This window comes from Crinia signifera, chromosome 4, assembly GCF_055691185.1.
Source record: "Crinia signifera chromosome 4, ASM5569118v1, whole genome shotgun sequence".
Taxonomy (NCBI): domain Eukaryota; kingdom Metazoa; phylum Chordata; class Amphibia; order Anura; family Myobatrachidae; genus Crinia; species Crinia signifera.
The window spans coordinates 209161810-209189467 of NC_139220.1; the positions used below are offsets into that span (position 1 = coordinate 209161810).

Genomic DNA, 27658 nt, shown 5'->3' on the forward strand with positions numbered 1-27658 from the left:
AGCAGCATAAAACTTAACTTTTAATGGTTGGCAATGTTTCAATGCCACGCTGGCATTGAAAGTTGCTAATTTGCACCATTAAAAGTTAAGTTTTATGCCATTTGGAGCTTGCAGTGCTGCACCTCTCCTCTTCTGTTTTATATATTTATTTATTTTTATTAATGTATTCGATACATATAAGTGTAAACATTCCTGTTCCTTTTTTAAGCAAACTAATTTTCAAATAACTCCTGTCAGTTGCAAAAGAAATACTGTACTTATTTTTCTGATACAATAACCTGCATCAATTATTGCAAACCGTATTCTATTCATTTATTCAGCCATATAAAGTATATTCATTTTAAAATGTCATATTCTCTAACACCATAATACTGGAGCTAAAGAGATGATGTAACAATGATCCTACATGATTTCCTATATTACAACAAACAGCAAGCCCTGAACAACAGGAGATTATGGGATGGGTCCACACTCAGGGAGAAACTTTCATTAGCCGAGATGAAGACTACAGAACCTGGATGAAGACGTATACCTCCATTCAATCCTTGGCTTGAGGCCTGGCCCCTGACCAGCAGCAGAATACTTGCAGAATCTAAGGGTGGCACACGATACTGGGATATAGTAGAGGGTACCTGCAGGGAACAAAAGCATTCACAGAGTGGCATATCATAATGTCCATTGTCATGAACAGATAAAAAGGAAGGATCGGGTCAACCCTTATATACACCAGGCAAATACATAGCATTTGATGGCAGGTAAGAACCATTTGGCCCATGTAGTCAACCCATTTTTTTTTAACCATATTGTTGCCCTAAATCCTATTTAATCCTTTATTTTTTTTTGTAAGGATATACTTATGCCTAATAGAACCATGTTTCCATTTTTCTAATGTCTAAGTTGGGTACACACACAAAGATTTATCTTGGTGGGAACAAAATCCGTAAATGTATGGGAGAAAATGACAATCAATTGCTCCCAAAAACTAAGAAATGGATAAAAATGATTGCTCGATTTAATTTAATAAATAAAATGACTAGCCAATTTATCTGAATTACTATAGTTTGTTTTCCAGCATTTGGGAGAAAATGGTTGAGTCATATGTATGCAAGCAGCTTAACGTGGCCTAATTTCGGGGGCGTGGTCTAATTTTGGGCGTGGTCTATACGCGCAGCTCTCCCATGAGGCCACGCCCCCATTTTGCCGCTATGGGGGCATGACCCAGAGGCTCTGTGAGCCTCTAGCCATGCCCCCAGCCCCCTGGCTGCGGGAATAGATGCTGTGCGCATGCGCACAGCGTTTATTCCCCGCTGCTTAGCAGCCGACAGGGGGGACTCCCAACAGCCCCCCCACACCGCGGGACAGGCCCTGATAATCGGGACTGTTGGGAGGTATGGTATTTTTATTGTGATTTTTTTTACTCTACATTACAAGTACTGACATCATTATAGCAGTAATATAGGTATCCTTCACTAGTCTTCATGCTTTTCACTTTTTTCTTTTCTCTGCATTATGTACAGTACCCTTATGTCTGTTTTACTGTATATGCTGAGAGTACTTGTGCAAACGTTCAATAAATGTCTGAATAAAAAATGAATTATGACCGTAAATAGCAACGACACAATCCAATCTACAGTTACTGAGAGGAAAATAAATGGGCATATCTGATCAATCTTATAATGGAAATCTTTTTACTCAACCCATATGACCATACCAGTAAGTTTCAGGTGGAGCTGGACTAGGATGAGCATAACTATAGAACGAACATAAAGATGTTTTACATGAGACTGAGTAATATGGTAAATACCAATATCAATACCCTTTTACTCTTGTATAGTTTGGGATGATCAACTAAAAGCCAAGATCCTTATTGATTGTTCACTGCGGACCATGCCCTATGCTCTCAAAAGGACAAACTAATCCTTCGATCCTTTGAACTAACCCAATCGATGTTGCAAATTCAAGTAGCCTCCAACAATGTCTTTGTACTCATTAACACACATCGGCATACCAATAATTACATTTTCATTGTTTGTTGCTGGAAGACTTTATGGCTAGATTATTGATTACATTTTGTTTTATGATTTTGTTCAGTTTAAGAGCCCTAAAATGGCACTCTTGATTCCATCTGTCCTTTCTCTGGCTTAATTCTGTAGGTTCCAGCTATGCAACATTGGTCGTATCAGGCAGTTTCTCTCCCAGAGTGCAACGCAACTTATTATTCACTCACTGTCATCTCATGGCTGGACTACTGCAACAGTCTCCTCACTGGCCTCTGGTGCAACAAGCTTGCTCCCCTCCAGTATGTCCTCAACTCTGCAGAAAGACTTATCTTGCTCTCCTGCCACTCTACTTCCCCTAAAGAATCCTCTTTAAACTCCTCACCCTCACATACAAGGCCCTCTCTAACTTCACTGCTATGTATGAGGACATGTATGTAGATCTATGTATATGCCATCTGAAATTCTCTCCTCTGAGTTGCTTACTTATGAGTCAAACCCAACACTTTTAAGGGTAAGATGAAGGACCCAACAGGACACCCATGCACAATGCCTTGAATCTGCTTTAGACAATTTTTATTCCCCAATATTTAAGGTGTATCACCTAGATTATATTACAATATATTTTTTACTTTATCAACTGTGGACAATACAAACCGTAAAGACGTCACAGTGTCAAAATATCCCTCAAAGAAATGTGTAGTCTTTTTTTATTCTTTTTGTAAGCACCATTAATCTCCTCTATTCTATTTTTTAAGATTTCACATGTTTAATTCTTGAAGCAACCGAGTAAAATTATATAAAGCAAAAATTGCTGATTCCATTTGGTGTAACAGACTTTATCCTGATTCAGAGATCGCAAAAGCAAAATCTTTCTCAAATGTTAAAAACCATGTGCACTGCAGGAGAGAGGTGTGCTAGGTGCGATTTGAACCTATATAAAGTGTGCTATGCTATTTGGACTGTACACACAGTGAGATTTATACCACATCCAATTTTGACTACACAACAATAGTCAATTACAGAGTACTTGCAATCTAGTTAAAAAAATACCTGCATGCACATATTTTGCCTTGCGATATTGACTACACAGGAGTGCGCACTGTGTCTGAAAGGCAAATAAACACAGTGCGATTTTATCTAGAGGCGATACGATTTGAACTAAAACTATCATATTGCACCATGTGTGGGCACCATTAGATTTGGGTCAGTTAGTTATTTTGTTTCTGTAAATACTGGCTGCTTTATTTTGAAACGGCAATTTAGATTTCATTTTCAACATACCCCACCTAAATCCAACTCTCTGCACAGGTTACATTTGCCCCACCCTTTGCACATGGTTTTGCCCATTTGAGAAAGATTTAGCACTTGTGATCAACTCTGAATCAGGACCTTTTATCAGTTTAAGTAGCTGACAAAATTATTCAACAATTTTGTTTTATACTCAGCTTTGCAATAATCAGGTACTGGGTTGTTAGAGCTATCCCTTTTAAGGAAAAAAACATCACCATTATTGTGTAAATTCTATAAGTATTTAAATCCTAATGATCTCACCTCAATTTTGATGACTGTAAAATCTGTCACAGGAGGGTTGTAGAGGAGAGCATAGGGGTCACTGCTGATTGGTGTAGGAGTAAACAGTTTGGCAGTGGCTGGAGCTGGTATGTAAGTCAGCATCTCACATAGTGTGTCCACATCTATAAACTTAGGAGTGAGTCCTGCACGTACAGTGTTATCCGAACAAGCCATACATTCCACGCAGTCTGCAGATAGAAAAAACCTGGTATATAAAAAATTCACATCATAGAAACATAGAATTTGACGGCAGATAAGAACCATTTGGCCCATCTAGTCTGCCCTTTTTTTTACCCTTCAGGTAATCTCAACCCTTTTTGATCCTTATTTCTTTGTAAGGATATTCATATGCCTATCCCAAGCATGTTTAAATTGTTCTACTGTCTTAGCCTCTACCACCTCTGATGGGAGGCTATTCCACTTATCCACTACCCTTTCTGTGAAGTAATTATTTCTAACATTTCCCCTGAACCTACCTCCCTCCAGTTTCAGTGCATGTCCTCGTGTTCTATTACTTATTTTCCTTTGAAGAAAATTTCCCTCCTGTACTATGTTAAAACCCTTGATATATTTGACGATTTCGATCATGTTCCCCCTTTCCCTTCTCTGCTCCAAACTATACGTGTTAAGATCTTTTAGTCTATCCGGGTAAGTTTTGTGATGTAGGCCATGCACCATTTTAGTTGCCCTTCTTTGTACACTCTCCAATGTATCTATATCCTTCTGAAGATATGGCCTCCAGAACTGGACACAGTATTCCAGATGAGGCCGTACCAATGACCTATAAAGTGGCATTATTACATACCTCCCAACTGTCCTGCTTATTGTAGGAATGTCCTGGTATTTTGGGACATTCCCGCATCGCTCCCGCCACTGGCAGTGTGCCACGGCGGGGGGCAGTTGGGGGTCCCCCCTGTAATCTGTGAATAGATGCTGTGCGCATGCCCCACAGCGGCAAAAATGGGGCGTGGCCTCGCCGCAGCGCCGCAATTATAGGCCACGCCTTCTTTCCGATAGGTCCACCATCAACCCAGCCCAGGGCACCCCTGCAAGGGTCCCATGGCACAGTTTAGGAACCACGGACCTAGGGGAAAACATTAAAAATGTAAAAAATAAATATGATGCAGCTTTTTAGGCTGGTCCCCTACTTAGAATGTAGTTCGTAAGTTCCTTTAAATTTACCCCTCAATTACAGGTGACAAACAAAGATAAAAAGTAATAATTTCAAAATGATAATTCCTGATTATTTGACAGGGGCTACAAAGCTCCACTGCACCAGACAGGGGAAAAAAAGACCATACATAAATCAGGTACACCAATTAAAAGCAGATATGAGGGTTTGGAAAGCTCTGATTCTGAAAGAACTTGACATTTTGTGGGACAAGGGCAGAACTTAGACAAGAGGGGGTAGTGTGGCTCAGATTGGTGATTGGACAGCACAGTAAGTATGGGTAATATTGAGGTGGGTATAATGTCTGATCTGTGATTTGAGAAGGGATTAGCAGTCTTTAAGCAACTAGGATGGGCAGACACAATTTGGGGAGACAGAAAATGAAGTGTGTGTTTTTTTAAAATATATATATTTTACATGGCATTTACACATTACTGCACAAATGCAGGACAGGAATACAAAATGCATCTGCATCAGGAATGAAAGGTTAATCATTTAGACAAGCTGGGAAAGCATGTGTGTCAGGGATATTGTGTTTTGCAGTTTCATTTTATTTTGATTTCAAAACAAATTTTATTTAACACTACAGTACTAGTAGTAATATAAACTAGAACACATCTCAGTGATATAATGCATTTAATCACTATTATCAGTGACCATTTTTAACAGGAACAGCAGAGATCAAGGGTGAAATTTAATAGGATGAGAGATTCAGACAGTGAGAGATTTGGTAAGAAAATCGCCATATTTTTTTAAAGCAGCAATCATTTACACTGCAAAATCACTGCTTTAAGAAAAACCTGAAGATTTCTTACCAAATCTCTCACTTTCTAAATCTCTCATCCTATTATATTTCCCTCAAAATTACTTCTTAAGAAAAATGTCCAGACGTAAAATAATGGGGAACTGCAATAACTTTACTGGGATTTCATAGCATTTCCACTTTAGCCACAGGGCTTATGTATAGTGGAATACAACCAAACTCAGTTGTATGTTTTAACAATGGTGTGACCAGGAACTGGCTTTATTGGTTTCGAGCCCCAGTTGTGGTACAGAAGAGAATCCCAATGCACAGACTACCGACACCTGTGGGGTAAATATGCGAACCCTCCCCCTCTATTCCTTATTTCCTGCAGCCTAACTCTAGCCCTCCCTCTCAGCCCAACCTAACCATACCATGTGCCTAACCTTAACACCCCCATAAATATACTTACTACATGACCATTACACCAACAGGGACAGTAATTATCTTGTAATTTAATACATATACTTTAATATGGAGTGTGTCCCCATATTGCAGCTATAAATTATTTCCATGTGAACTGCAGGTGGGGCAAATGTAATACTGTATGTGCACCTAGAGTTAGATTTGGGTGAGTTCTTTGGTTTCAGTGCAGGGTGTATTTACTGGCTGCTTATTCTTACACTGCAATTTAGATTTCAGTTTCAACACACCTCGCCCAAATCAAACTCTCTCTGCACTAGGGTGGCCAATCCCGGGATCGGGATCGGCGGGATCCCGGGATTTGGCCCCCAAAACTCTGGGATTTCAATCCTGGGATTGGAGTTTCCAATCCCGGGATTTCGGGTTTAGATTGCGCATGCCCGACTTCTCCCGGCAGCACTGCGCAGCGTGACGAGATCAGAGGTCACGCTGCGCAGGCAGAGGTCGTGCCCGGCAATGTGATGCTGCGCCGCCCGCCCGCCCAGCTATGAACCCGCCCAGCCAGCTATGAACCCGCCCAGCAAGCCCACTCGCCCGCCCAGCCAGCAAGCCTACCCGCCCGCCCAGCCAGTGCGAAGCCAGCCAGCATGCCAGCACGCCAGCCCGCACCATGGACAACCCGTCCCCCCCACCCAGCAACCGGGCTCCTGGCAACCCTGCTGCACCCTCAAATGAAGGTAAATGTGGGGCAGCTAGGGTGTCTTTTTATTAGGAAAGCCAATCCCGGGATCCCGGGATTGAGCATTTTTCAATCCCGAATCCCGGGATTGAAAAAATGCCCCGGGATTGGCTTCCCTACTCTGCACGTTACAATTGCCTCGCCTGTGGTGCACATGGTTTTGCACATTTGCAAACAAAATGTACCCCTAGATCAGGTCATTTTTTTACCTCATGTCTTTATAGTTCTTGCTTTGTGGACTGGGGCACAGTTGGGTTGGAATAAAAAAAAAGAGACTTGCCCAAACTGTTGCCACAATGGGGGTTATTTTGGTTCACTCCTTCTGGCAAATTCCTTCTCAAATGGACAAAACCATGTGCACTGCAGGTGGGGTGGAGGTTACTTGTGCAGAGAGAGTTAGATTTGGGTGGGGTTTTACTTCAAAGTGAGATCTATATTGCAGTGTAAAAATAAAGCAGCCAGTATTTTCCCTGCACAGAAACAAAATAATTCACTCAAATCTAATTCTCTATGCACATTTTACAACTGCCCTCCCTGCAGTGCACATGGTTTTGTCCATTTAAGAAGAATTTGCATGCAGGAGTGAACCAGAATAACCCCCAATGTTGGAAGCATAGCATTGTCCAAAATGTCTTTGTAAGCTGAAGCATTACAATTGCACTTCACCGGAGAGAAGGGGGACTAGCCGAAACCCTGAAAAAATAGCTGAATACCATTATCCCTCCTCCGCCAACATCAGTTGGCATACTGCAGTCAGTCAGGTAAAGTTCTCCTGGCATCCACCAAACTCAGACTTGCCCACCTGACTGCCAAAAAATAAGAGTAACTCATCACTCCCCAAAACACATTTCCACTGCTCCCTAGCCCAGTGTCTGTGTGCTTCACACCCACTCCATCTGATGCTTGGCATTGGACTTGTTAATGTGAGGTTTGCATGAAGCAACTCAGCCATGGAAACCCTATCCATTAAGCTCCTGCGGCACAGTTTTTGTGCTTATAGTAACGACCCATTTTGTATCGCAAATATTTGCAAATGGGAGACTGCATGGCTGGTGCTTGATTTTATACACCTATTGCAACGGGTCTGATTCCAATGCTTGAATGCAATAAATTAACAGATGTGGATAAATACCTTTGTATTGTACCAGTAATGATCCCAACATTGGACACCTCCTTTAAAATCAGAGAAGTATTAAATTTTGCATGCAGGTCCTCCTACTCACCACCCTCCAGATAAGCGTGAGGCTCATTGGCTCCCAGGTACATGGCTTCTCCAGGTTGAAGTGTCACAACATTGAGGAAATAAATAGCAAAACAGCCAATATCACCAGGGAACTGTGAATGCAGTGTAAGCAGCAGATCTCCAATACAGTGAGACACATCGCCTCCACTCTGACCTGGAAAACAAATAGTTACATCGGAGGCATATCTTCACACTATAGCAGTGGTTCCAATACTATGTGCCTAGGTACCCTGGAGTGCCACGTGTTGGTGGTCCAGAACCAAAATTAAATTATTTCTGGTCAAGTGATTGGCAGCCACTAGCACTGGTTTTGCCTATCATAAAACATGGACAATCAGAAGCAAAACTGTACATCACCATATAACTGACCCTGAGAATGACCGGCACAATTCATGTCCTTTAATAATGGTTTCCAAATTCACCAATTTATCCTAGGCTGCCGAGAATCAATACTGATACTCTAGGATACCTTGATTCAAGAAAGTTTGGGAACCACTGCGCTATACCCATTTATTGCAATGTGGCCAGGTGAGTAGTGTCCCGATCTAGCTGTGCATAGACTTGTGTACCTTGCCGAGTTACACGCTGAACCAATAGATTAAGCTGTTCTGCACACTCTTTCTTGCTGCTCTGCATCATACAAGTGAAGCATCGCTGCAGCGCCCTACGAGCTTCCACCTCTTTACAGGGGTCTTCGGCACTAGACTCCAAGTGCTGAGCAGCCTCCTGACCGATAAGTGCACGGAATTCTGGGACAACTGAAAAACAATAGAAGGTTGTACAACGGTTTAAAGGATCATCCCCACGTGTATGCATTGGTCCAAAAGGGGATTATGAATGTGTGTTCTTACCCTGTAAGAAGCCTACGATCTCCGATATAGGCCTGAATCCACAAAGACCCCGGAAAGGGGTGAGAGCTATGGCCATCTCTGGTTTGTGGTTGTCATCAGGGTAATGCTGTGGAAACTGGGCATGGAGCTTCTTCGCCAGTATCTATGTGAGAAGATAGAAAGATATGAAGTCTTTGAAGTACAGTAGAGGTAGAAAATCAATATTAAATGGAAGCAGAATTTTTCCCATATCCAATATCATACCCCTGTGTTTTCCCCATTGCCACATGTTTGCACTCACTCTGTACTGCCACACCTCACCTTGTCTGGATGAGCCTGGATGGATAGTGCAAGTCTAACAGATAGCACTTTAAACAGAAAAGGAAGCTGATCCTGGAAAGCTTCTCTGACTTTCGACCCAAGACAACCTGGGTGAGCTGCAATCCACTGTCCCAGGGTCTTCTGGGCAACACGATTGTCTATGATTAGAGCATCACCTTTGGGATGGGTTCCCATCCACAACTAAGGAAAGAGAATTTAAGAAGAATAATAAATGTTAAATGTAAGTAACAATGCAGTGAATTTGGAAATATTATGAAATAAATCAAAAAGGAGACAGAAAACGTTCATGTAATCCAGTTGTTCCCAAACTGTGTCCTCAACGCACCATAGCAGTCCAGATTTTAAGGATATCCATGGCTGAGCAAAGATGGTTAAATCAAAATGATTGAGGTGCTAAGTACCAGCCAATCAGCTCATAACCATAAACAGCCATGTTACGGGCAGGGTTTGAGAAATTACATGAACGGGTTGGTTCAGATTTATTGCTCCCCACTGCTTAGTAACTAGACCCCCTAAGTCACCTTTAACAAGCTTAGCTATATACAAAACCTGTACAATTAGGGTGCCTTGAGGTAACCCCAGATGTAAAGTAATCTGGAGTAATTGGGTTCAGTCTGTTAATTCAGTAGAAAATGAAACAAATACCATTAAAACAGAATCCAGCAACTCTTTTCTTTCCTGAGCACAGCTGTTTTTAGAAATGTACAATGAAAAACAAGCACTATTGTTACACATGGTGGGTACACACACTGGGCGATACACACGGCCATGGAAAAAGTTAACTGTATCGGCAGTGCCGCAGAAGAATGATAACGAGTGTACACACTTACGGATATCGTTCACGATATTGGCCAGTGACGTCACCCATCCCCCACTCCGTAAATATGGGCTCTGATGATAGTGGCAGCTTGAACTGCATGTACAGACGACAGGGGGAGTGCTGCTAACGATGCGCGGGAGCACTCATCGTTAACGATATTGAGCATACACACTGACCCATGTTCGCAATGTGACTTTAACCATATCGGTATAGTTCATTATATTAACAATATAATCGCCCAGCGTGTACCCAACATTACCTTGTTTAATGTTGGGCATACATTATCAAATAAAACGTCTTTCAGTGCAGCAGACATTTTCCCTGTCAGCCTCAAATCAGATATCGTGGCCATACACAGAGATATCTCTCACTGTGCAATATACAGTGCGCTTATAGACCCAATCCACTGCTAATTGTATACTGCATGAAGAAAACTTCTCTACTAAAGCTGTATTTGAAACACAGCAATAACTTATTATGGGTGGATCATTAGGTCAAAAGTATCCAGGTCGACAGTCAATAGGTCGGTCACTATTGGTCGACAGGAAGAAGGTTGACACATGAAAAAAGGTAGACATGCATTAGGTCAACATGGTAAAAGGTCAACGCAAGGAAAAGGTCGACCTTTTCATTGCGTCGACCATTTGACCCTGTGGACCTAATGCATGCAACCTTTTACATGTGCTGACCTTCTGGCTGTCGACAAATAGTGGTCAACCGTTTGACTGTCGACCTATTGACACATACCCTTATTATGTGGCACAAATTTAATGGTTCTAGAATGGTGTTGCAGTATATAAATTGGGTTTCTATAGATAGAAATATGCTCAGCATTTTGCCAAGATTTACAGTCTAATTCTCTTGTATGTTGCACTTGTTGAAATGTGTTTGTTACCTCAGCATATGGCTTGTCTGGCTCTATCTGACGTGTAGGGTCACCGCTAGCCCACAAATAAGCCACCTCACTGTCACTGCCATGCTTGCCCCAGGCATAGTCTTGCACTGCACAAGACAGGAGGAACACTGCAAATAAAGGAACAACGAAGAATTAGAGATGGAAGAGAAATGCCACGTCACATACTTCCCACAAAGTTACATAATGTATGAGTGAGTAAAGCTGGATACACACTATAAGATTATCTTTCCAATCTGACTGGTTGGAATGAAAATCTGGTCATTTTTGCAAATGATTAAATGTAATTTGTTCCCAGATATTACCAGATTTTCATTCCAACCAGCCAGATTGAAAAAATAATCTTATAGGGTATATTTACTAACATGGGAGTTCTATTACAGATGTGATGTTGCCCATAGCAACCCATCAGATTCTACTTCTTATTAAGCACCTTCTGGAGCAGGCATTCTCAACCACAGTCCTCAAGGCACACTAATACAGCTTTCAGACCGCAGATGCTGGGTCACACTCGGGATTAGGACACAGGTCCATCCCAGGAGAGACCCAGTATTTGCGGTGTGAAAGGTCTGCGTCTGTGATGTCACACGCAGGCGGGGCTGAGCGGCGGCACTTCATTGGGGGGCAGGGGAGGAGGCAGCGATTGGAGCTGACAGCGCTGCCTCCTCCATATTGTGAACAGGACCCAGGTTACCCGTTCACACTGCACCTTGACCGGGTCAGAGTCGTGTTCAACAATGGTCGTGACCAGGGTTGAACTCCTCAGTTGCTTGACCCGGGTTGGCCCTTTCACAATGCACCTCGACCCGGGATGGTGACGTAATGAACCGGCAATAACGCAGGATGAGAATGTGGTTTAACAGTCCAGGTCTTAGAGATATCCTGGTTTGAGCACAGGTGATGTAATTAGTACCTGAGTTAATTTGATTTAACTATCTGCGCTGAAGCCTGGATATCACTAACACCTGCACTGTTAGTGTGTCTTGAGGACTGAGGTTGGGAATGTCTGTTCTAGAAGATCATAGATAGAATTTGTTTCTATGGGCAATATTTCATCTTCAATAGAACGCCCATCTTAGTAAATTTACCCCATAGTGTGCATACAGCTTTAGACTTGGTCCAAAACTCACCAGTCCCTTTTTCTCTATCAAACTGCTCCCTCTACTGGTCTCATTGCACAAGCCTAAAGCCACTTCATTTTTTAGAATATGTATTGTGCATCCTGTTGACGCTGCTTTTGGGGGGTATGGGTGAAAACCGGACCAACACAAAACCTCCGGACCGCCGGACCAGACATCAAACTCTGCATTTTGTAGCTTGTAGCATCCGGTCCAGGGGTTGTCCTGTCCGGGGGGGCTGCCTGTCACACCTGTCACCAGGTAGAGGAGGGGGGGTAGAATAAAGCCTCCCTGTATGGTCCGGGCATGTAGCAAAAACCGGACGGTCCGGACCACCGGGGAGGCTGTAATCTCCCCTCCCCCATGTCCCTGGTGATAGCTATCACAGGGACCCCCCCCCCCCCCCGGACAAAACACCCCTGGACAGGACACCCCCCGGACCGGACACTACAAGCTCCGGACTGCAGATTTTGATGGCCTGTCCGGGGTTTAGTCCGGTCCGGTTTTTACATAGTCCCGCTTTTGGGCAATATATGGATTCCGATTTTTAATATATGTCTGATTAAAATCCCGGAGTGCTAACCCTTTCATTTGTAAACCGAGCTCTCTGCTTTGGACTAGGACACCTGGGTGAATATAATTATTTATTGAGTGCTGGACCATTGTTCTGTGTATATATATGTGTGTGTGGCTTACTCAGAGCCGGCCCTAGGCAATTGCCTAGGGCATCAACCTATGTCTAGGGGCAGCAGCCTATTGTCAGCACCGCTGCCCAAATTAACATTGCCTGCCTGGCGAACGCCCACCCGTCCGTTCACTGTAGCACCAGAGAGGGTGCTCAGCGGTGCTGCTGAGAGCTGACTGGGGCAGCGATGCGGCTGTGAGGCTGAGTCTGGCGGGCGGGGCGGAGGCTGCGGCGCGGAGGAGAGATGCACCAGCCAAAACTGGTGTGTTGCTTCATTGATGGACATGCGCATTGGCTCCGCCCCCCACAACTCGCAGCACACTGGGATAATTGGACGGCTGCAAATTTCTCCTCAGTGGCAGACCTTGGGTACCAGATTATAAAAATGGTGCACTACTGCACTGTCACACATAAGGTAATTTACTTGTTTCTTGGGCGGTGGGGGTTGGGGGCAGCTGTGTTAATGCTGAGGGACAGGGAAAGCCAGCTCCCAGTGCCGAATCCGCATGCTGGGGTGGGGGGACAAGGAAAGCCAGCTCCCAGTGCCACAATCCCCATGCTAGGGGACAGGGAAAGCTAGCTTCAAGGGAATGTAAAATTGAGGTCGATTCTACCTCCATTTTATATCCCCTCTCCCCCAGGAATCAGATAGCAGCATCTTCTACCTGGTAGAAGATGCTGCGGTACTCTAGTGCAATTTGGAACATTTTCATCTGATGCAGGGGAATCAAATTAAAATGTAAAATGGAGGTAGAATGTACCGCTGCGGTACTCTTTACTTAGAACAGCGCCCACGATTTTGATCGTGGGCATCGTTAGTAAAAAATTGCAGGCATCGCATGCACTAAAAAATCGGGTGCAATGCGACCGACGCGATGCCCGCGATTTCCCATAGGGAACAATGTTAAATGTCTCAATTGACCCGATTTTCCTGTTAAATGCCTCAATTGACCCGATTTTTCCATAGGAAACAATGTTAAATGGCCCACAGAGGCCAAATAGGCACCCTGAAGTGTGAAATGGCCCCCACAATTGTTAACGCCACCCCACGATCAACGTGAACCCGAAGCGTGGCGAGGGGCGGCGGTACGCGTCCTACGACTTTTTCATACCCCCACTTTCCACGTCGGCGTGGAGTTGAGAATAGAAAGTGTGGCGAGCGCAGCGAGCCACCGAGCCCGAAGCGTGGCGAGGGGACGCGGACAGCTGTGAAGCCCGCGAGGGGACGCGGATACCTGTGAAGGTATCCGCGTCCGCTCGCCACGCTTCGGGATCGGTGGCTCGCTGCGCTCGCCACACTTTCTATTCTCAACTCCATGCCGACGTGGATAGTGGGGGTATGAAAAGGTCGTAGGACGCGTACCGCCGCCGCTCGCCGCGCTTCGGGTTGACGTTGACCGTGGGGTGGCGTTAACAATTGGGGTGGCCATTTCACACTTCAGGGTGCCTATTTGGCCTCTGTGGCCCATTTAACTTTGTTTCCTATAGAAAAATCGGGTCAATTGAGGCATTGAACAGGAAAATTGGGTCAATTGAGACATTTAACATTGTTCCCTATGGGAAATCGCGGGCATCGCGTCGGTCGCATCGCACCCGATTTTTTAGTGCATTCAATGCCCGCGATGGGCGCCCTTCTAGGTAAAGAGTACCGATGCTGCTATCTGGGTCCTGCGGAGAGGGAATGTAAAATGGAGGTACATTCTACCTCCATTTTACATTTTAATTTGATTCCCCTGCATCAGATGAAAACGTTCCAAATTGCACTAGTTACACTTGAAAAGAGATCTCTTTTTACCACAGAATTTTGCCTAGGGCATCAAACTGGATAAGGCCGGCTCTGGGCTTACTAGAGTGTGTTTTTGTGTAAAATATATATAATTGCTCACAAATGACCAACAGTGAAGTCACATACACATAGTCCGAACGGTGACAACTCCGTTTTAGTTGTAATAAATACGTATACATGTACACACACAGATATATACAAGAATATGAAAGGCTGCAGTACTCAAATTCTTTAAAAAGGCGTATATGAGCAAGACACTTGGGGGCACATTTATCATTAATCGCATTTACAATGCAATCTGGGCGGAATATTAGCACCCAGGATCGCATTGTAAAATGCGATCATACCGGTGGAATGTATGAAATTTGAGTGCAAAGGGACAGGGCTCCGAAAGGAGCCCGTCCCTGCAAAGCCCTGACCCGGAAACCGGGGGGTCTGCGCATGCGCGGTTATGCACTGACCCCCACCGACCCATCTGACCGCACTGCCCGAGCAGTGCGATGTGTAGCCATAGGCTACAATGGGCTATCACCATATCAGAATGGCGATAGCCCAGGGGTGCGAAGCCGGGCTGCCCAATGTTGATACATCGGGCAGCTTCGCATCCCCCATAGAAACCTATGGGGGATGCGGCCGGCGACGCTGCAGGGGGGATCGCAGCAGTCCCTCTTTGATACATTAGGGGTTTACTTAACGTGTGTTTTCGGGGATTTAGCCGCAAATATTAGTTGATAAATGCAGCCCTTGTAATCCCAACAATATGGAGCACTGTTGTGATGTTAGTCACCAGCGTTCCCCGCAACATGCCAATCGCCTGCACACACATTAAGATTACTAGATGGTATATCTGCATATATATGAGCTGTGCGGCTCAGCTGGCAGCATAGGTGTGTGAAGTACGTCATTCACAGACATATCAGGGGTACATAACCACCGATGAGCTCGCAATATTTTGTCAGTGTACTGGCCATGATGTATTGATGTATTGGCCATGTGTAACCAATTTAAGAGAGGCTTCTATCAATTATATGGCAGCCAATCATTCCATTATATTATAATTGTATCTATAACTGCCATTCCAATCCACTTTTATTGCACATTTGGCAACTCTAAAAGTACATGATAGGGGCAAAGTACATGATGGAGTCAAAGGGTAAAATATAGCACACTCAAACAGATGAGAGAGGTTCCTAATATGTAGTAAAGTATGTTTCTCGTAATTGTTTATTTACCATGTATTTAGTCCTGGTTAGGGCATCTGAATGGAGCAACAATTGAATTACCCCTTTGAATGTTTGTTGTTTTTCAAGGGGTATGAAAACTCACAAGGCATTTTAAAACTGAAATCTGAGATACTTTTGCTGGTGTCTGGAGACAATTACAACTCTCAAACTTCAACAAGCTGGTCAACTCCCACCTCAGAAATCTTTGCTCCCTGTATAATAATGTAATTATTATATGGTACACAATTTATGTAAAATATTACATGGGCATATCTACAGTAGGTTTGGTTTTGATTTCCAAAAAGTTTCTGACATGATTTTTTTACTCTAATGTGAAGAATGCCTTTAAAAGTACAGACATTACAATTCTGGATCACTAAAGAAAGGCTGTCATTTTGAATCTGCATTCTCTCTGAACTTCCATGTCAGACAAACATTGGGGCATATCCAATTGTCAGTAATAACTGTGTAGCGCAGGGAAAGGATATTAAGTTAAATAAACTTTGTACCACGCCTAAAATCAGGGATTAATGCACAGAAACTCCTTAATTCCACATACAATGCAGAATAAATAGTACAGGAGAAATGCATTTCTCCTGTACCATATTTGGGTGTATTCAGAGAGCCCTTGTATTTGGAGTAGGCTTAGTACTCCCAGTGCAGCACAGTTTGATACTCTCCATGCTTAGCCTATGTGGAACCAATGACAGGTATTCAATGCTGTGGGTGAGCGGCGACAGCGAGCAGAGCTTCCTGCTCGCTGTCACCACTCGCCCTGTCAGTATTCAACGCAGCCCCCTCATACACCAATTTCCCCTCGCTCCATTTTTTGAGCGAGGGAGAATTGGCGTATGAGGCTGCAGAAGCAGCGAGACTCGCGGCTAAATACAGCGAGTTTCCTGCATTAGTCGTGGGTCTTGCTATTTTGTGGAATTCTCGCCGTCACAGGCGAGGATTTCCCCAGAACGTTGAATAGGGTGAGCGGCCGGCGCGGGGGTTAAACAGCAAGGATCGCTGGTTTTCTGCAATCCTCTCTGTTTAACCCCTCACCGGCCGCATTGAATACCTGCCAATGTGTTTTCCCTATGAGTGAACCCCCGATTCTGCCTTTTTCTTACTGACTTTTCCTTGCACCTCCTGAAGCTGTGAGGTACACCCTCAGAGATTCCCACGTGGGTGATTCCCTGCTAATTGGAAGTGTACAGTTTCAACTAACTGAACATGCCCTATTGTTTCCATATCCAAGGGGTCATTTTGATATTGAGGTGTGATCAATCCCTTCTCAGCAACTCATACTAACAGATTAGAATCTCTTTATATAATAATTTTATTGAATCTGATGCATATATTCTTAGTATGTCATTTGTTACCAAGTATTGTGCATTTTTAAAATATTATTTTATACAGATGTGTCCTCCGAAATCTAGCTTCAGTACACCACAGGAGTACTGCATGTTTGGCATGAGTAACCTGACAGGTAAGCCATATTTGTATTTTGCCCAGTGTGTATGGACAGCGATGATCATTGTCATTGCGGAGGGGTGGGGGGGAGCTGTTCAATGCATACACACTGAGTGGCTTTCCCCCTGCCTGGAGCTGTCAGCTGGGGGGCGGATGGCTTACCATAGCGCAGCACTATGGAAAACCGTCCACAAAGACAGCAGATGATCGGCGGCCAGCAATGATGATGCAGGAGCGCTAACCGCTCATCGCTGCCCTGCACACATTGAGCGGCTTTCACATGAAAGCCCAGTGTGTATGGGCCTTAACTAATATCTTCTGGAAGGTGCTAAATGAATAAGTAGATTCTGATTAGCTGCCCATAGCGACATCCCATTTGAACTACAACTCCCATCTTAGTAAATAAACCCCTGTATGGGAAGCACAACAGAATTTGCTAGTGTTAAAGCCACGGATGCTGCATCATAGCACTTGCAATCTTGGATGTTAGGCACATATACGCTTTGGGCACTTTTCACCCGATTTCTCGGACCGATGCGTCGGAATCAGTTGAAAAGTGCCTAAATAGCACAAGTGTATGGTCACCTTTAGAAGATGAAAAAGCGTTGTCCCACACTAGCAGTCTTGCAGGACCTACCATACCATGAGAGACTGTTAATCACAGCTGCAGCAAAGATGCACGTCTTTAAAATGTAATAAGGTCTTGAATCTGCATTCCTAAAATTCCATGTGCCAAGATAGCTTGGTACTTCATAAGATTATTTTAACTCAGCATCAGTACGGTTACACCAGGTGGGTCAAATTTACCCTGAAATATTTAACCCGACATTTCTTAATTTTTCAAAGATTTGTAAATCCATCAGTATATTTTAGTTTAAAGACTAATAAAAAAAAAAAAAGTTATTTATGTGAAATAAAAGAATTTAGAAGTCACCTTAGGAACTTTATTTTACAATTATGAAAAACTAGGAAAATGCTTAACAAGAATAGACATCCTTATTGTCACTTATTAAACTAGATAAAATAAAACTTTTTTACATACATTTTATGTTCTGTTGTAATTGAATAGAAGATCTTTGGAAAATAAATGCAAAGTCTTATACTAATCACTTTCTTGTGTGTGTGTGTGTGTGTGTGTGTGTGTGTGTGTGTGTACAACACGTCTATCTTCATGTGCAGTCGCACGTCAACTAAGCTGAGGTGAAAAACAAGAAGTTAGGGGTCTTAACTCCAGCTGCCGAGAAGTTTGACAACGTCGCATTACATTACAAAAAAATAGACAAATGAAAGCTGCCTGGATCATAATGACCCAGGGGGAGATTCTCTAAGAATCTCCGCCCCCCTTCGCCGCCCATCGCATATTTAATTATCGCATATGCTGTAACATATGCGATAATTAAGGCAAAGGACAGCTCTTGCGTTAAGAGCTGTCCTTTGCGGTGAGAGTTGCCGGGTCCCAGCAGGTCCCGGCGGCTCCCCCCTCCCTCCCACACCCGGCGCTGCTGTTGCTGCGCCGGGCTCTCCTCCTCCCTGCACCCGGAAGAGGATCAGTGCAGGGAGGAGGTCACAGGTCCGGGCAGCACTGCGCTGCCCGGACACAGGTGAGGGGGGAGGGGGCGATGCGGGGTGGCGGGGGGTCGGCGCAGGGCGGCGGAGGGTTGCGATAGAAGCCCACTGGCTTCTATGGGGCATCGCCAGATTTTTCTGGCGATGCCCCCCGCCGCGGTAATGCCGAGGTAGATTTTTCTGGTAATGCATCCCCCGGCGGGGGATGCTTACAGCATCCCAAAATGCGGTAAAAACCCGATAACGGGGTTTTTACCGCATTTTTAGCTTAGAGAATCCTGCCCCCAACCTGGCTGATGCCGGGTTACGGTAGATATTGTAAGGCCAACAACAGACCACAAGTTAAGGAAGTATATTGCAGAGTACAAGGGAGAGAGAAATTAAGAATAGAATGTTACGTTGTCACTACTTATGCCTTCAATAGTTAAAATAGAACACCAACAATTGACATATGCAAAATTAGGTTTTCAATCAGTCGATATTTTGAACATGCTGACATTTTGCAAGCTTACTTTTGTTGTTTATTTATATGGTTCCACAAGTGTTCAACAATACTTAAATGAGCAAAACCAAGAAAATAACGAATTACACAAGGCACAAATCAAATGGAGTTAACCAATGTCTTAATGCCAAATTCTGTCTTTCAGCATTTGGGAGCAAATCATCAATTGTCATTTGCACCCATATATTACCAGTTTTTCATTCAAACCAGCCACATTGGACAATAAATATCTCACCTCCTGAGGAAAGTGTGGGGTTTCCACACAGGAATGCATTGAATACTTTTAGCACTTCTTGCCATTCCAGGTCCTGACCAGCTTAAACTAGTAGAGGCTCTTCACCCACTCTCTCCAAATGCAGCCACTTGCAAGGACACCTTGCTAACTTACAGACCTATTGATGGATTTCTGCCATCATTGGGTAAATACAAGCCTCGAGTCCTGCTACAACCCAGTTAGGCCCCTTTAATAACAGAGTGAAACATGCAAGATATGCTTGGCAAAAAAACTTAAAGTCGGACCAGATTTCTCTTGAACATCCCCGTCAGCTCCTCACAACCGCTAACATCCCATTTGGCACTTGATGCCATTTTTACATGCAATTTATCACAGGATACCAGGGTAGCTGCTAGCAGAGGCGTAACTATAACCGTGTTGGCCCCATAGCAAACTTTTTAAAGGGCCCCCCCACCATTGTCAAGAAAGAGAGCGTCATGGAGAAAGACAGGGAGTGAGAGATGCTGAGAGAAAAAGAGAGACACAGAGGGAGGGAGGGTGTCATTAAGAGAAAGGGGGAGTGACGGAGTGAGAGATGGTGTTAGGGAGTGACAGAGTGAGAGAGGTTTCGAGTAGAGAATGGGAGACTAAGGACCTTATTCTAGTTCACTCTCTGACAAAATCCTTCTTAGATGGACAAAACCATGTGCACTGCAGGTGGGGCAGATGTTACTTGTGCAGAGAGAATTAGATTTGGGTGGGGTTTTACTTGAAAGTGATATCTATATTGCAGTGTAAAAATAAAGCAGCCAGTATTTGCCGTGCACAGGAACAAAATAACTCACCCAAATCTAATTATCTCTGCACATTTTACATCTCCTCTCCCCCCCCCCTCGCAGTGCACATGGTTTTGTCCATAAAGGATTTTCTCAGAAAGAGTGAACTAGAATAAGGCCCTAAGTGAGGGAAAGAGAGAGGGGAAGTGTGGGAAGAGAGGAGGGGAGGAGAGATACAGTAGGAGAAAGAGAGACTAGAACAGAGTGATATAAAGAGAGAGGGGAGAGGGAATAAGAGAGAGTGGAGAGAAAAAGAAGGGCAGAAAAAAAAAAGAGGAAAGAGAGGGTGGGGGAGAGTTAGAGTTAGAGGTGAGGTGTACCATTTCTCTTGTGTGCAGTGTGCAGGCCAGGTGCTCCTGCAAGCAGCTCCTGAAGTGTGCGCCGGGTGTTCTGGGGGGTCTCACCATTCAGTAGCTACAGCAGTGGCTGCATCCGTAGCCCGGGCCAGCCCCTGCTCTCCCCCCTGCAAGATGCGCAGGCAGCTGCCGTTCTACTGTGTGCGGACTCCTGCAAGCGGCTCCTGTGCCCGGGTGTCTGTGCCGCTGATCTCCTGGGTCCTAGATGTGCTGTGCGCAGGGGCTCCAGCCCCCTGCAATCAGCTCAGGTACCCGGTGAACCACCAATCTCATGTGCGCCAGAATCGGATGTCCCGTGGGCACGGACTCCTGCAAGACACGCATCATCGCGCCGCCAATCATCTATGCGGAGTCCCGCCTCTGAATGCTGGACAGCGGTGCAGCCTTTGCCTGCGCTGCAGCATATATACTGTATGGGGAAAAAATCAAAAGGGTGCAGGGGATATCCTGCTGGGCCTTTGGGCCCCCCAAGGGCCCGGGCCCCATAGCAGCTGCATCCCCTGCACCCTCTATAGTTACGCCACTGGCTGCTAGGGATGGCCATCAGTGCAGACACCATTGAAGGTTGCCATCGATGGCGATTCTGCACCCAGCCATCGATAGTGGAAAACTGTTTAACCATCAATTGTTTTAGCTATCAATGGTCATCCTTTATATTTGACTGAAGGGCAGGACTTCTGGGTGTCGGGGGCAGAGCTATGCTCCATGTCCCGGCACCTTGAAAAAAAAACAGGAAACATCGGTTATTTGCCATCGATGTAGCAAAACCATCTGGTTCTCCCACATCGATGGACAAAGTATTCAACATCGGTCATAACTCATCGATGATTTGAAATCATTGATGGTCGATGGCCATCCCTAGTAGCTGCAGAGGGAGTTTAAGTGAAATTGGATGCGATACATTGCAAGTGCTAGAAAGCCCACCCACGACATGCACTGATGGCTGCACATCACAGTTTAATAATGTGCAGCACGTCCAACCTCCAACTTGATGCATACGGGACCATGAATCAGATCAGTGGTGAAGTCAAACACATGCAATTTAGACACTTTTCACCCGATTTCTCAGCCCAATCCGTCTGAATCGCACCAATGTATGGGGGCCTTTGCATTTAAATCTACATCAGCTGCTATATTTTACTGCCATACACACTGGATGCAACGGTCTTAAGTACCTACTGCAGGGTATCGGAGGGAAGAATGGGTAAAAAACGTAACTGTCCGGAATACGGAATACCAGACTGGACCAGCTCCCTGCACAACACTCTCCCAGTCTGGAGCTTATAGTGCTTGTACACGTCCAGCTGGGTGGGTGCCTGTAATAGTCATCACCAGTGAGGAAGAGTTGTTTTTTTCCGGTGATCCCTCCAGTCCAGTGGGGAATGAAGAGAAACAGCTTATCATGACCTTTATTCAGATCTGATCGCAGTACAAATTTGTTTGGAAAATGGTTAAAACCATGTGCACTGCAGGTGAGGAAGATGTAACATGTGCAGAGAGAGTTAGATTTGGGTGAGTTATTTTGTTTCTGTGCAGGGTAAATACTGGCTGCATTATTTTTACACTGCAATTTAGATTTCAGTTTCAACACACTCCATCCAAATTTAACTCTCTCTGCATATGTTAAATCTGCCCCACCTGCAGTGCACATGGTTTTGCCCATTTTCCAAACAAATTTGTACTGCAATCAAATCTGAATAAGGGCCCATGTGTAGAACTACTGGTATTCAAATATATCAATGCTTTCTCCACGAGTATTGGAGGTGCCAAACCTTCAATGCAGCATATCTGGGAGCTTTGATAGTCCCAAATCAATAGTTTGTTAAATTAATAATTTGTACATTAGAATAAAATCATTAACTCTTTGAGTGCCAACATCTCTGTGAAAGATGTGATAAATATCTGCTACAAATACCATGTTATATAAATCCAAATAAAAAATGTTGTGTAAAAAAAAAAAAAGGATTTCCTATAGAAGGTAAACATTAAAGATCATTATGATGAATAAAAATGTTTGCTTGCCAATTTTCACGCCTATTTTGAAAAATTAACATAACACTCAAGGGGTTAATGAACACTCCAATGCTTCGAGTTTGAGATATGGCTAAATAGCAACATGAGTGGATACATTAAAAATAGGTGTAAAGGAGTGACTCATGCAGACATGTATTACACACGCACAATAAAGTTGCGCACCGAAGCTGGATTGCACTGACTATATCCTCCACAGCATCCTATAGGCACCTCCTCTTCTTGACTAGGGAGCTGTCAGTGGGCTCAATTCCCCGGCCGTGCGTGTGTGACCCACGACCTGCATCCCCCACCACTCACCTCTGGGTTCAGCCATCGCTTTCTCTTCGCCACACTAGTGCCAGGTTCCCCGCCCCCCGTACCACCACTGACAGGTCGCATAGGCACCGCGCAAAGCACGCCGGGAGATGTAGTCTACACACAGTCGGTGACGTTGGCTTCGGCAGTCAGCTGTAGCAGCCGCGCTAACACACAGCAGTGAGACGGAGTGAGGACACAACTGTTACACAGCAGCAAGTACGCAGAGTGCCGCTGCGCTGCTACCGCTAAGGGCTGCGTTTATGTGTCTGCGCTGCGGCATAACACACACTGTGGCACATGAGGGAAATCTGCGTGTATGTTACACACGTGACATCACTGTGGTGCGCGCAGCTACATCACACTGCGCCGGGAACGGTTGGGTTAACGGCGCTCCTATCCCTGCTGTATCCGTGTACTAGAGCGGGTCCTGCGCAATGACGGCAGCCATCACTGACAGGGGATAGCGTCACCGACCGTACAGTCGTCATAGTGTGACGTGCCGCTGCCCCACCTGCACCGTTTGCCTCACCTGGCTGCCCGCACACCTGACCTAGCCACTCCCCCGTCTTCCAGCCCCCCCATACACCGCGCACAGGCTGATTGGGCAACTAGCCACGCCCATTACCCGGCCACATCGCTGTCCTGCGCGGTTATTGGCCGGTATACACTCCCTGCACTCTGCGGCCCCGCCTACCAGAAACTGCCCCGTCACATCCAGGAAGACTCCTGTGCGAGGAGGAGTCACGGCTGGAGGACCCAGCTTCACGATCTCAGTCCCGCAGCTATGGCCGGTTATGACACCAACCCCTTCGCCGACCCGGTGGAGGTGAACCCTTTCCAGGTAAGCATGGGGCGGAAACGGACCCGGGCGTGGGCGCATTGTAACTGTTACATGCCGGACATTAGTGGGGCTACCTGGATGCTGGTCTGAAGTGGTAACTCCGTGCAGCCAATAGGAGATCAGAGAGCGGGGCTGGGTCGGAACAGGTGGACAGGGGCGTGGCCTGGCACACGTGATCCGGTGTATATAGGCCCCATATAGTATATACTGGCAGCAGCACCTGAGGTGCCATCCTGTGCTCTGTAGTGTTATTGCCGCTTCCAGGTATCATCCGCAGTGCCTGCTTGTAAGGAAGCCGGGTGCATAGTGTATGAGCCACTCAGTACTAGCGTTCTGTCACACACAGCCTGTGCTGTCAGCTCTCTCACCCTCATTTGCTTGTTGCACTAGGTGTCTGTGTGTATGGCTGCCAAAGTGACTGTTAATGCTCTTGCACATATTCTACTTGTGCAGCTAGCAATGTAATTAGTAGGCAAAAGAACACCCACCACATTCTAATCTCTGTAATGCCATTTATGATGGTGAGCAGTCTCCACTCATTCTCCTGAGTACTTAGTTACTTTTTGACAGCTCTTATACCAGAGAATAAACTCACCCACTAACAGCCTGAGAAATTAAAATAATGTTTTAATGACAGCAATTACAGTAACATAAACATTAGGTCTTACATGTGTTATGTTGCATACTTCTAAACATATGTTTGACTTGCAAAGTGGCATGCTTTAAAGTTTATTTAAAACTGAGGGGTAGATGTATAAAGCAGTGAGGCCTCTGCCATGGCAACTAATCAGCTGCTACCCATAATTTTACAGAATGCACTTGATTAAGGTTTACTGCAAATCTGATTGGTTGTCTGGGCACGCTACTCTATTGGCAGACTTCTCCCCTCTTATCACTGCTTCATACATCTATCCCTACACTGGAATTTGGGTTAAGACTGGGAGCTGTTTATCTCTTGGATTGTGTGGTCTTGATGAGGCAATGTTAACTAATGTATTTCAAATTCTAACCTATTATTGTCATGTTAGACAAATTGTTTCATTTTTAGGCCTATTGGCACTTTGGTAGTTTGAGTTTGGATGTGGTCATTTTAAAAAAGATCTATTAATCAACATTTATTTTATATCAAAAGTATGCATAAGGAAATATTTTAGAAATCTATTGTATACCTAACAAAAAAAGTGTTATGTGACCAGACATTGTCATGATCATGTACTTGTGTCATAGTCCATTTCATTATACCACTGTGGCTGATGGAGGAGGGGACTGCACACTTGTTTAGTACATATTCAGGAATGTACTGTGTGATATAGCTGCACCCAATACTCGTGACACAGGCTGTACAATCAAATAAGGGGGAATTTCAAAAGAATGCTTGTAATCTAATTTAGCCATCTGCAGCTAAATGATATGCATTCATTCAGGTTTATTTATTTAATGGATGGCATGTTCAATAGTATTTTTGTAAAAGGCATTAAAGAGTAAATCTACTGCGTCAGTTACAGAATAAAGCCGTGTACACATACGATAGGGGCTGAAATCGCTGGGAATATGGTCGCTGGCGACCATATTGCCAGTGATGGGAGTGTGCCCTGGTGATAAATCGCCGGGTGCGCGCTCCCGTTTTCAGCTCCGTTCTAATCGCTGGTCGCAGGAGCTTAATTACCTCTGCAGCACCTCCGGCAGAGGTTCCCTTTCATCAGCGACCATCTCTGGTCGCTGATGAAAAGGAGACACTGAGCAATATATTGCTGAGCAATATATCTCCCCCCGTGTGTACGCACCTTAAAGCTGTGTACACACGGGGGCGATAGGGGCTGAAATCGCTGGAAATATGGTCGCAGGCGACCATATTGCCAGTGATGGGAGTGTGAGCGCTCTCGTTTTCGGCCCTATTCTAATCTCTGGTCGCAGGAGCTTGCTCCTGCGACCAGCTGATTACCTCTGTGGCACCGCCGGCTGAGGTTCCTTTTCATCAGCGACCATCTCTGGTCGCTGATTAAAAGGAGAAACTGAGCATTATATTACTCAGCCATATATTGCTAGCAATATATGGCTGAGCAATATATCTCCCCCGTGTGTACGGGGCTTAAGTCTGCCTAGACATCCCTGTACAAATTGTGTATGATCGACAAGGTAAATTCAGTATGCAGGAAGCCAGTATGTTTGGATTGATCAAATTAATAAGTGTAATGTTTTTATTTTATTTTTACATATTGTTTACTCTATAGTAATATATAGATCACAATACATTTATGTGGACCAGATCAAAATAAAAACTGTGTGCTCTATAAGAAGATCCATTCATGTTGTCTGGACTCAACCAAATGAGAATCTTTAGTAATGGGGCTATTTCACACACTCCTGCTCCCGCCGGGCGGCGAAACCCCGCACGGCCAAATGCCATGCCGCACACAGTAGTTAATAATCGACACAATTGTGTCCATTCACACGGGGCGGCCACGGCCCGGCCACCCGGTTGCAGCCGGATCCCACCACTGGAAGGGACGGCTGCCGAGCTGTGGCCATCCCCTACATTGTAAACTGCTGTGTGAAGCACGGCTTCCTGTGCCGTGCAGAGTTTCGCCGCCCGGCAGGAGCCGGAGCGTGTGAAATAGCCCATAGGTTTTATACTTTTCCTTATATGTTCCAGATGGAACATAACCTTCACAGAAGCATCATCTTAAAGCTACAGGCTATGTACTATTGAACCCCATAGCAAAATGTATATGATGGCATCAATGTCATTCATGGTACTGGGAGAAGCGCTAGCTAATCGCTTACACATGCAAACATGTTGCAAGATAAGTCGCAATGCTTCAATCTGCTTCATAATGTTGAGCTATGGCATATTTTGTATTTTTAATACACATAACTGTGCCTTATTTATTTAATAATACTATTTCCCATCTGGGGTATTATATATGTTATTAGCAGTTATTTAAAATACACATCAGAGGAATTTTCAGAGAGCCACATGCAGCTTTCACTGCAGGCCCCCTTCTCTGACAGCGACTAGGTCTCTGGGAACATGGCTTCTGAGCCTTGGACACACATTCACATAAGAAGTAATTTTTTTGGCAGAAGGCAATTAACCTAACTGATATGTTTTTAGAGTGTGTATGGCAAACAGAGTACCAATAAAAACAATGAATTGAACTCCTGACCTTAGGCAGGGCTGTGAGACAGTAATGCCAACCCTTTTTGCCATGTCTTTGATAAGAAGGGTAGATGAAACATCCCTTAGCAGAATGACAGCCTCTTATTACTTTACAGTTCCACATGAGTTGTCAAATATTTACTAGTCACACTCCAGCAGTAGATTTGTATTCCTCCTGCCATTTTAGGCTTGGATAATTGCCAGAAGCCAGCTTTAATAAGTCCTGTAAGTTAACCACTTATGGCATGCTGCCCTTCCTCTCTCAACTCCAGTACAGAAGCAAATGAGTGTAGAGCTTAGTGTCAGACCTGCAGTCATTGCTTTTTTGCTACCAGCACTTGGGTGCAGATATGTTCTATTGGCTTTTATTAATGTGTTTTGTCTTTTGGCCTTAAGTGCTAGCCCATAACTAGAGTGTATACATAGACATAGTGGTCTTTGCATTCATTTACTAAGCTGCACTGAAATCTTCCAAAACATGACTATGTAACCCTACATAATTATATTTAATTAGTTACCAGCCTGCCAAAATGTTGGAACAACATAACAGTAATGTCAGCTCTGACAGCTACGCATGCCCAAATAGAACATCACTTGACTTGCTCCCTCATCTAGTGGCCGCTGGTGCACACAGCACTTGAATTACCCCCATAGAGGTGAGGAGCAGTGTTAGCCTTTTATATATAGGATGTGTAACCAAGTGCTGTATAAAAAAAGTGAAAAAATCATATTGAGTAAATATACATTTTTATGATTATTAAAAATGTTGTGGGTAATTCAAATA

The 27658-nt window shown here is 44.5% G+C and overlaps 2 protein-coding genes across 4 annotated transcripts in view; one reads left to right on the forward strand and one right to left on the reverse strand.

Annotated features, from left to right (window-relative positions):
* Nucleotides 1–295: 295 nt before the first annotated feature.
* Nucleotides 296–23158, reverse strand: MPI (mannose phosphate isomerase). Of its 3 annotated transcripts, none has more exons than XM_083183652.1 (8): nucleotides 22874–23158; nucleotides 10778–10905; nucleotides 9042–9242; nucleotides 8742–8883; nucleotides 8460–8648; nucleotides 7871–8044; nucleotides 3552–3760; nucleotides 296–632 (listed from the first exon to the last, which is right to left on the reverse strand). In XM_083183652.1, the coding sequence occupies exons 1-8, from the start codon at nucleotides 22887–22889 to the stop codon at nucleotides 420–422; spliced, it is 1272 nt and encodes a 423-aa protein (XP_083039778.1). In that variant the 5' UTR covers nucleotides 22890–23158; the 3' UTR covers nucleotides 296–419. The 3 variants fall into 3 exon arrangements, with proteins under 3 accessions (XP_083039778.1, XP_083039779.1, XP_083039780.1); XM_083183653.1 differs by lacking the exon at nucleotides 22874–23158 and adding an exon at nucleotides 22724–22842; XM_083183654.1 differs by lacking the exon at nucleotides 22874–23158 and adding an exon at nucleotides 22739–22840.
* SCAMP2 (secretory carrier membrane protein 2) overlaps nucleotides 23002–27658 on the forward strand; it is a 30129-nt gene continuing 25472 nt past the window's right edge. Inside the window, exon 1 of the mRNA XM_083183655.1 lies at nucleotides 23002–23714. Within this exon, the coding sequence (XP_083039781.1) occupies nucleotides 23658–23714 (57 nt within the window). The 5' untranslated portion in view covers nucleotides 23002–23657. The remainder of the gene's footprint in view (nucleotides 23715–27658) is intronic.